Genomic DNA, 11325 nt, shown 5'->3' with positions numbered 1-11325 from the left:
CATCTTCGTATCCTCCAGCATCTAGTATGATGAGAAGGTATTCATTTTATATTTGCTGAGTTGAAAAAAAATGCTCAAAAAAACCCATTAGAATTTCTCCAAAATATCAGAAGCTTATAGCTATCACTAGATAGCATAGAACAAATAAGAAGCCAAATTCTCACCTTCCTCACCCCAATCACACTGAAATGGAAATGCATGATATAATTTAGAAATTGAAGTCATGATTAACTTGAGGGGGGAAAATAAAAACTAAACTCTACAGTTTCCTATTAATAAATGGTTTGGTTTGTTTTTTTCTTTTTTTAAAAAAAAAAAACTGGTTGAGTTCTCAAAAATGGGTCTTTCAGGTTCCCAACAGTTACATAATGAGTAATGTTACAAGCAAAATTACTTAAATTGTTTACAGGATTAATGAAGCTTAGTTACAGGCAGTGTAGAAAAGTCTTGGCCCACAATAAAACTCTTCTGCATAAAGCCTGTGTTGATGGCTAATGTTACCAAAGCAAGCCTGTTTTTGTTGGCCTGTAGTAATTTTATCTGTAGGTAGCACTTTACAAATTGACAAAACCACATTAAACTTCAGCTGACTAATGGGATTAAAAGGAATCTGGATGGTAGGTAGAATAACACCTATCTAGAATTTTCAAAGAACAATGAAACACCCTAAATAGAAAGGGGCATATCCTTTTATCTAAGAAGAGTTTTTGAGTGAAGTAGTCTCAGGAACAAGGTATTTGGTGAGAAAATAATTTTTAAATGGGCAAAGTAAATAAATATCTTAGGATATTTTCTTTCTTTTTATAATCCTGATCTTTTTCAACGAAGGATGTATTTGGTAAAGCTTACTATTTATAGATTCATAACAATAGCAAAATAAAACACAGGGAAGAAAAAGATTCATGGTTTCAAAATTTAAAAATCTAACAAATTTATAGAGGACAGAGGATGTGTGTGTCTTAGGATGCTTTTAAACAGATCCAAATGTTCTCAGTCTTTCCAAAAAATAAGATTTGGCTTCTGCTCCTTTTCCCCTTCTACTCCCCCTTGCTCATATGTGTGATATTGTCACTGTGTAAATAACTCAGCTAATAGCTTGGTTTGGTTTGGGACCCTTCTAATGATTGTCCCACATCCACCAGTGACATTATGACAAAATATTCCACGTGAAACCATATCTCAAACCATGATCATGGGCACTAGGGGATCTAGACAACCATGATGAAAGACCTCTTTGAGACTGGCAGAAAAAAAAGCTAAAAAGCAACAGGAACAGCAAAAATTACAGCAATTTCAGCAAAGTTCACACTGATTTTGATCAGCCTCCTTCCTCCAAAGGCAAAGTGAAAAAGAGGTCTTTGTGTGCTGGGTCTACTTCACATAGGCTCACTTCACAGTCTTTAGTAAATCAGCAGAATTCAATGAGGGTCTCAAGCCACCCTAAAAGAAATGCAAACGACTAGGGGGGTTGGTGACAATAAATCATGGATATTTAAATAAAACAAATGGAGTGTGGGAAGATGTTCTTTCTCATACCAAATTATACCAAAATTGACTAGATAATATGAAGGAAAAGAAAAAGTGAGCCACTGAATTCAGACATTGGGTTATTCCCAACCTCAAAATGCAGTGACACACATTTTGGGCCCTTGCTCCTAGCCTGACAGATTGTAATTGAACCTTTAGAAATGATGAGGGCTATCAGTTGCACATTCAATTTTGGGAATTTCCTGTTTAACAGAGAAACTGGAATCCATCATGAGTTCCAATTTGGATATCGAATAATGCCATGTTAACTCTGCATTGTTTCCTAAAAGCTGATACAGAGATTAATCAATGCTAGTAATTGTTGGTGTGTGCATATAAAGTAGATTTTCTTTTCCTTTTCTTTTCATATCTCTTTTCTTGTCTCTTCTTTTTATCTTTTCTTTTCAGAAAGAGAAGTTATTCACAAAGTCCTCTACTGACAATCACGAGTGCATTGAGAAAGTATAAAGCGTAGATCGGTTTTTATTCTTGATAATAAAGGTAATTGTCATATGAGGCTGGGGTCCTTTTTTCCAGCGCTATCTTACTTTCTGCAGTTCCTGTCTCAGCCACGACGGCAGAGGTTGTCCCAGTCTGTGCAGAAGTTTGGACAGTTCCACATTATGATCTCGGTAGTAACTGGAGAGGAATGCTCTAGACTGAGTGATAAGGAAACATGCAAAGTAAGGCAAAAACGAAGTTATTAGTTAGGAAGCAGTCTACATTCCTGCAGAGCTTCTAGAAACCTCCAAATCTCTTTGTCTGATTACTTTTACTTGCTACCCTCCCTCTACTTGATCTTCTTATTCCTATCCTATCCCACACTGCCCATCTTTTCCCTTTGTTCTACTGCAAATTATATGTGTGTATGTATGTGTGTATGTTTTAAAAGAGGATTCCCTGATACCTCACTAGCATAAATGTTTAACTTTCTAAATAAGCTAAATTATCTACTTCAGCATCATTCAGTCAATGGTATGCAGTGGCTCCTTAATGAGTCAATTAATGGCACAATCAGTCCATGAACCTTTTTCAAAGGCCATGGCAACAAGACAGCTCTTAAGTAAAAACCCCTCCGTGGGCCTTATGTGTCATCTAAATGAGCAGGAATAGAGTATTCATGGTGGGAAAAGTTGGCAGGAGCTTCACAATAGGAATGAGTATGGAAGGAGTCTGAAGGGGCAGAAGGGGAAACTAGTGACAAGAAGGGGTAAAACTTGCATGTCTTTGCGAGACAGCAATACTAGTTCATAGAGTGAAAGTACTATATGTGAGCTATTAAAAAGGAATGGGATCAGTGGTCTAAAGCAATTTAAAACAGTACAGGGGTAGGGGAAGTCTTGTCTGGTTTTATAACATCATATTCTCTCTCTCACGCTATAGATTTATCTGGTTTCTGTATCTTGTCTCTTAAAATTTGAATCTTGTCTTATTCCAGCTAGATTAATTGCTTTACTTCTCTTATTAGGTAAGGGAGGTAGAGAATGCGACAGCAGCATGTATTAATGTCACCAAAGTCATATTGATGGGTTTTTATTAACATGGATGCTTTGCCCAAATATTTTTGCCTTTGTCTATAATTGATAGTTTATCACTTCCTTGGTTTTCTTACTTTAATTGTTATAGTGACATTTTGCCATAAAGGAGCATGTTGTCATGGAAATGGAAAAGGAATCTCCCCTGAGCTAAATAACTTAAGAGTTAGGTGACTAGTCAAGGATGTTCCTAGACCACTTGAACTTCCAGTCTTTTGTGGGGCTCCTCATTGATAACATTAAACCTTTGATAGCATTCCCCATAAAAAAAAGTGTGGATCTTCCTCCAGGTACTTTGTTGAAAGAACTAAAGTAACCTCATGCATCTCAGTGATCAGGACTGGTGGAAAGACTGCTTTGGGAGCTCTCAAGAACTCCTGAAGAGAGGTAGGGTTCAAGAACTCTTATTGTCCAGTCATCTGGGTGAGGACATACCAGAGATTAATAGCTCCAAAGCTGTCATTAATAGTTCCCTCCTTTCTGCACACAGCCCTTCTTCAGTTCCCACTCTCCATCTCCCCTCCCTGTTCTACTCCTAGTGTTTCTGCAGAAAAAAACTGCACAAGAAAAAGTAGGAGCACTAAGCAGGCCTGTGGGGTACCTTTCATAGTCTAGCACAAAAGAGTAAGTAGCTCCTCTCAAAGGCATCCATCTTCCCAAGAGTCTGTGCCAATCAGTTCATCTTGGGATCATGGTCAAGCTGTGAAACTCATTCCCCCCAAAAAACCAAGCCAACCATTTACCTTCAGGACAGCCCCATAACAGAGACTAAATCAGATGTCTTTAGTTTTCTCAACAAGGTACCAATGGGCATATCCATACCTTCCATAGGAACATGTCTTCAAAACTTCTAAACATTCAGTTCATCAAATTGAGCAGGCAACTAACTACCTTGAACAATCCCTATAATTCAGGGGTCCTTAATGGGGAGTCCATGACAATGGGTTTAACAATTTTTTGGATAATTATATTTCAGTATAATTAGTTTCCTTTAGAGTGCCATGTATTTTACTTTATATATTTAAAAACACCGTTCTGAGATTGGTTCCATGGCTTTACCAGAATGCTAGACACAAAAATAATGAAGACACCTGGCTCTATATGAATCCTTCAGATTCTTCAGGGTCCAGCCAAAGTCTCCCACTCCCTTGAAGCCTTTCCTGACTACTTTGGTACCTATGGCTCTCACTCTTCTCTATGCTCCTCTTGTATTTCTTGTCTAGTTTCACATAATTTAGTTTTATTAGATTTTCTTCGTCTTTCTCTAATAGATTAATTATATTTGTCTTTCCAACTAGACTGCAAACTTTTTAGAGGTAGAAAATATTTTAGATCTCTCTTTTATCTCCAACATGAGACATATTGGTTGAGTGACAAAACTTCTGAAGTCTTCCTGAAAAAAAAATAAGTTTTTAGGAAGAGTATAGGGAATTAATAACATTATTTCTATGCTTCACCCTGAATCAGCCTATTTGGCAAATTCCTAGACATTAGGGTCACTCACACCGCAGTTTCATGTAACTTTAAAGAAAATATTTTAGTATGTCCAGTATTTGTGGCAATATTTTTAATAGCAAGTTAGAAAATCATTGTTAAACATGTCTTTAAAACTAGCAAATTACTGAAAACTGATTAAGTGTAATAGGAAAATCACTATATCTATCTTTGTAGCACTCTTTGCTTGAGATTTGTTTTTAAAGAAAATAACTCAAAAGCTGGGAAAAAAATCAACAAACAAAAGGAAACCAGTACCTCTAGATCCATTGGTGGGTACTTTCGGCCTTTACTTTTCCCAAGGCATTTGGTTTTTCCTCCTTCTAGTAGCTGACACCAAAAGCCCTTTTGAGGGTCAAACCTACAAAGAGTTAAACCAGTAATTATTCCAAATTACATAAGGATATTTTAGGCAGACTCATCAGTGAGACTCTAAGAATACTTTAGGGCACAGAAGCATTAACACCTTTCCTAACTATCTAACTCACTTACTATATACAAAATGGTGGCTGTCTGAGCCATGGAAGCTGAGTGTGTTTGAACATGTCTACCCTAATAAAAGATCCATAGATTTTTATCCTAATTTTATATTAAGTTAATTCTCAATTAAGTTTTGAGATTTACTCATTCATAAAAAAATGTAGGGTTAGATAGAGTCTCTTGGTTTATCTGTTGTCACTGTTGTTATTTGGCTCAGACCTGTGAGATCATCAATACAGGGGACCTGTTTGAAAATGGCCTCCATCAATTTAGATCATTTGTAAAATGAAGGGGTTGGCCTAGATGGTCTCTAAGTTCTTCCTAGCTCTAAGTTTATGGTCTACAACTTATTAGTCCTTCAGGAAAGTGAAGTCTGAGGCCATTTATTCTAACCCCCTTATCTTTCAGGTGAGGAAACTGAGTTCCAGGGAGGGTAAATAAGTGACTTACCTAAAGTCACACAGGCTCTAAGTTATGGGATTTGAACCCAGGTCATCTCACTCAAGAGACAGTGCTTTTTCTATTGCTTTAAATCCTTTCCCTGTTAGAGACTTGCCTACAGTCTTAATGATTTGCCCATGTTCATATGTGTTAAAGGTGTGGCTTGAATCTAAGAGGTCTTCTTGACTCCAAGGCTTGCCTCCCATCTATTAAACCAGGCTACCTCTCCATGGATAGTACATGTCATTATTATCTTCTATGATTTTCTTTTGAGATTAAAGAATGCATCTATGGTAGGAATGTTCTTACCAATCTACTGTTACAGTCATTTGTATATGTTTTTTCTCCCATGGGATTTAATGTTCCTTGTTCTCAAGGATTGTATCCCATCTATTGTACCCTATCACAATTTCCCCATCTATAAAATGGGATAATAATAGCCCTTACCTCCCAGGGTCATTGTGAGGATCAAATGAGATAATAATTTAAATCACTTAGCACAGTGTCTGGAACAGAGGAAATGTTATATAGCTGGTATTATTTTTATCTGTCCCTGTATGCCTAGCGTAATGCTTCACAAGTACTTAACGTATGTTTAATTGATGTGAATTGAATATTAGAGCAGTCATTTTCCCTAAAATTGTAAATTTTTTTTGTAGAAATTTTAAACGCTTTTCATGAAGATATCTTCCATATGAGTTACGGTGACCTTCAATAAGTCCTATTGATACTGTATTTTTATATGTATTATAAGATGACAGATTTTGAGCTAGAAGAGACCTAGAAGAGAGAGTCTAGCCCATTTATTTTACAGATGAGGAACCGAGGCCAAGAGAAGTTAAGTGATCCATGTCACTTGGCCAGTAACTTGGAGGAAGGATTTTATGCCCAGTACTCTTTTCTAGCACTCTCTCTGCGAGGGCCATGCTGCCTCTGTAAGTAAAAGCGACTTGAAGGCTAAGCTGTTAAAGCATGAATTCCAGCAAGTTTTATCATACTCAAAAAGGCTTCCAAGACAGTACTGGTGAAAAGCTATGTCTACTTTGTAAGGATCAGCATCCAGAAGACCGTCGTTAGTAGGCTGCCTACTAGGCAATGAATTCTTTGGCAATGGCAATCCATGAAAGAAAAGAAAAATGTACAAGGGTCCTCAGTGCTGTGTGGTTCCCTTCCTTTTTGTCAGAGATGGCAGAAAATGAAACAGTGAGTTAAATGCCACATGGTTTTTAAATTGCCTCTAAAGATTATCTATAACTGCTCTAAAGGTGAAGTTCATGGCCATTCTGAACAAACAGATTGGGGCTTAGCACACTATTGCCTGAGAGCCAAATCCAGTTTACCACATGTTTTTTTTTTTGCACAGTCTGAAAGTTAAGAATGGTTTTTATATTTTAAAATACAATAAAACTTTATTTTAAAATGTAAAAAAATATTCTTTGCTTGCAGCTGAATAAAAATGGGAGGAATTTTGGTCTGAAGGCCATAATTCGGCAACCCTTGAAATAGACGTGCATCTGGAGGATATTCTTGCTATAAATGAAACCAGAAGACAGAAGAAAGTTGCAGTTGAATGCAAGAGGGGCAAAGGGGAAGGCAGCAAACAACATGTTGGAAAATATGCTCCAGAGTAAGAAACAAAGAGGCCAAAGGCTTAGAGACCTCTTGCCTTTAAGTCACAGTAATAGTTAATAATAGGCAGCATTTCTATAACACTTTAAGCTTTGCAAAATGTTTTACATGTTAACTTATTTGATATAAGTCAAAAAAATCTAATACTAAATTTTCTAGCTTTTTGGACAGATCTGTGATTTCACTGATGTGGATATTTTCTCCATTGCTGCATAGTGGCAGCCCATCTCTGCCTGTCCCCCCATGGGCACAACTCTGCCCATGACCTTCCCTGAATCCTCCAAGCAGGTCTACCTAAAGTGGTCAGTCTTCCTTTAGGTCTCTTTATATTGCCTATATTGTGGTGGAGTTCACAAGCTATCCATCCATTACACTTCAGTCTTATTATGTGACCAGCTGTGTTTCCCCCCCATCTTTCTGATGATATTTAATGTCTTGTGTCCTGTAAAGTTCTCTGTTTATCATTTGTTGCAGCCTGCTCACATCTACCACGTGAATCTCTATTGATTCTATTGTGACCTTTCATTTTACTTCTTCAGAGAATATAGTATTCTAAAACTAGGAATGAAACAATACCACCAGAAGATTATTATTGTTAAAATGATGCGTATTTTATTCTCTAAGAAGACTGAAGATATTAAAAGCAATATCCATTTTCCTAAAGGAAATACAACTTGTTCTTCTCCTCCTGTTCACCTCTAGACCCAGCTCATATGTCCATTGGTAACATCTACCCAAGATATCTATCTATCTATCTAAGATAACATATATTGGTGGATTGGTTGTCTGTTGAGCAACATCTCGTAGGAATTTTTCATCTACTTGGTTTTTCAGACGACTGGTTAGATGAATAAAAAAGCATTTATTAAGCATTAAGTGCCAATTGCTGTGCTAAGTGCTTAGAATATAAACACAAAAATAAGACAATCCTTGCTCTCAAATAGCTTATATTCTACTAGACAACGACTACGAAGGGGAGTGGTACCTAGAGAAGAGAGATTTGGTCTAGGGAGTAAGAGAAATGATGTGATAGGCCAAAGGAGAGTTAATTCAAGCAATCTTTCCAGAAGTAATGTACCATGATTGATTACCATGCCAATAAACAAGAGGTGAAAAGTGCAGGGAGAGGGGAAAGTGGGAAAAGTGGCTATATGGGCAAGGCTGAATACAAGATGGTCCAGGTAATATGGGAAATATATGGTCTCATCTAAGGCTAGCTAAACGTAGCAGTGTAGGTATTTTTACAATCACTCATTCATTCACCATTAAACGTAGCTTGGCCACAGGATAGGACTTCCAAAGATTAGTGGAGCATTTATTCCCAGGGACTGGGGGCATAGTTTCTAGAGGTCCAGTGTGGTTAGTAATAATAATACAAATATTATCTCATTTGATCTTCATAACTGCTCTGGGAGGTAAGCACTATCATCCCCATTTAACAGAGACATAGTTAAGTGTTTTGCCCAAGATCACACATCTAGTAAATGTTTGAGACTGGATTTGAACTCAGGTCTTCCTAACTTCCTAGTTCCAGGTGGGGAAGTGGAGCAACAGCAGAGGTAATGGCAAGACGACTTAGTTAAATAAATGATGAAACTATTTTGAATGATCATGGATCTCGTGAGTCTATGTAATATCCCACATGGTTTGATATAACTAAAATAATGTCTTCCACAAACAGATACAGCTAACGAGCTTTGCCATCTATGGAAAATTCCTCTTCCATTTGGATTCCATCTGGGTTTTCTTTCATTATGGAGGCCAACACTTTTGGTGAGTAGAAATCTCCCTATTTTATGCCTAGATTGATATAAATTAACTCTGCATCATCGAACTGAATTATCTATTAGGTCTTTTAAAGACTCTTGTGTGGTTTTACCATGCAAGGGAGAATTCTGGAAGAGAGACTTTAAAAGGTGGTATTTTGCTTTACTGAGTCAATTTTATTTTAGTAAATTAAAAAAAAGCTCAATTGGACTTCATATTTTCTATACATTTCAGTCAGTTGTGTGATGTAAAGTGCTAAACGAATGGAATCACTTGTTAAATATTGCCCTTTATTAAGAATGTCTTCCATTTGTATGTAATCTCATAAACATTTTACAGAGATCACCACTCCTTTGTTTGCCTCTCCGAGGAGCAGCTGGGAGCCATCTTTCCATTTGGCAGTGACCTCTTTTGTCTTCTGGTTTCATTTATAGCAAGAATGTCAAGACTGATAACAATTAAGTTTCTCTACTAATATGTTCACTTGTTGGTCACTGGGGAGGCGTCAATGGCTAAGCTAACATTTGTAGATAGTCTATAAAACTGTGATTCTTAGGACTCTTTCCCCTCTTTTGCGCTACCCCAGTCAGTCATCACAGAAGGCTATTTTGTATTTTTATTTGTTTCATGGGTCACCGTGGCCAATAATTCATCACATCAGTCTGTCAATAAGGATTTCTTAAGTACTTACTATATTCCAAGTATTTTGCTAACCACTGGGGCTACAAAGAAAGGCCAAAAGAAAAATCCTCTACTCTCAAAGAACTCATAGTTTAATGGGGGAGACAACAGGCAAACAATTATGTTCATATCAATTATACACAGTACAAATGGAAGATAATCTCATAGAGAAGGCACTAGCTATAGGGTGGACCAGGAAGATTAGCACTAAGTCATAAAGGAAGTCAGAAAGTGGAAGAGAAGAGGGAGAACATCACTGGCACGGCTAACAGTTGTTGGAAAGAAAGAATAGGGAGATGGAGAGTATTAGGAGAGAATGGCAGGAAGGTCACTGTCACAGATCATAGAGTATGTGAAAAGGAATAAAGTATAGAGGATTGGAAAGGTAGGAGGGGTCTGTGTTATGAAGGGCTTTAAAAATCAAATAGAGAATTTTCTGCTTGCTTGATCCTGGAGGTAATAGCCAGGGATGACGGGGCAGCTAGATAGTTCAGTGGATGGAGTACTGGTCTTGGAATTAGGAAGATTCCTCATGAGTTCAAATCCTGCCTTAGATGCTTACTGGTTGTGCGATTCTGGGCAAGTCACTTAACTCTGCTTGCCTCAGTTTCTTCATCTGTAAAGTAAGCTGGAGAAGGAAATGGCAAACCACTCCAGTCTCTTTGCCAATAAAACCCCAAATGGAGTCATGAAGAGTCAGAAAGGATTGAAATGACTCAACGACCAACAACATTATGTGGTCGAACCTGTACCTGAGGAAGACTGATAGCTGAGTGAAGAATTGATGGACTAGACTGAGGAAGAGAATTGAGGCAGAGACCAACCAGCGGTTAATTTCAATAGTTCAGTCATGAGGAGAATAGGACCTGCTGTTTGCATGGCGAGAAAGGGACATATGAGAGAGATATTGTAAAGGTCAGAATGACAAACCTTGGCAACAGATTGGGTATGTAGGGTGAGTGTCAGTCAGGAGTAGAGGTATGAAACTGAGGTTGTGAGCCTAGATGAGTAGGAGAAAGGGGTTTCTCTCAACAATAAAAGGGTTGACGCCTTGCAAAGGATTTAGTAGAGAATCTGGACAAGAGTTGAAGTGGATGATAGGTGGATGAGTTGTGATCTCTCCAGTGCTCACACTCTCTCCCACATACTCTATGATCTGTGACAGTGATCCTCCTGCTGTTCTCTCTCACTCTCTTTGTATATCTCTGTTTGTCTGACTGTGGGTCTGTCTGGTTGTTTGTTTGATTTCTGATCACATGAATAGATATGTCCATATAGTGAAAAAAGCAAGCAAAGATCAACAACCCCTTGGTTGTTGATCTTTAGAAAGAGCCAAACTTGATAATATAGGTCCCAAAGCTTTACTTCACTTTGTTTTATGCCAATGAGTCCAATGTTGCTTTTGTTCCAAAATGTATGCTCAGTCTCAAAAAGGAAAAAAAAAATTACTTACTTACGTGGTCTGATTATCCCATCTAAATCCCTGCTATGTCAGAATTTTAGATTAAGACAAACAACAACAGTAAAGCAAAAAGAAAAGCAGGAACCAAATGAGAAGGTAAGTTTTGAATTTATTGCTTATGGGACTTGCTGCATGCATAAAACATTGAAAGGGTTTGCATTTTTGCTGCTCAGCAGATGTTTTAGAAGGATGAAGTATAATTGGCTGGGATGTAAAGTTAATTAGTTGCAGAATATTTTGTTGCCCTGGGCCCATTTCTATAATATGAGTGCACCTGCAATTTGCTACAGCCCATATGTGAACTCATTT

At 37.6% G+C, this 11325-nt stretch overlaps 1 protein-coding gene across 1 annotated transcript in view; it reads right to left on the bottom strand.

The window, feature by feature from the left end:
• Positions 1–800: 800 nt before the first annotated feature.
• Positions 801–11325, bottom strand: part of LOC118854388 (bifunctional heparan sulfate N-deacetylase/N-sulfotransferase 4) — a 221893-nt gene continuing 211368 nt past the window's right edge. Inside the window, exons 10-11 of the mRNA XM_036764746.1 lie at positions 4815–4917; positions 801–2186 (exon numbers count right to left, since the gene is read on the bottom strand). Of these exons, the coding sequence (XP_036620641.1) occupies positions 2067–2186; positions 4815–4917 (223 nt within the window). The 3' untranslated portion in view covers positions 801–2066. The remainder of the gene's footprint in view (positions 2187–4814; positions 4918–11325) is intronic.

Source organism: Trichosurus vulpecula, chromosome 6 (genome assembly GCF_011100635.1).
Source record: "Trichosurus vulpecula isolate mTriVul1 chromosome 6, mTriVul1.pri, whole genome shotgun sequence".
NCBI lineage: Eukaryota > Metazoa > Chordata > Mammalia > Diprotodontia > Phalangeridae > Trichosurus > Trichosurus vulpecula.
The sequence above is the reverse complement of the archived record's forward strand: the minus strand, read 5'-3'. Positions and strand labels throughout refer to the sequence as shown.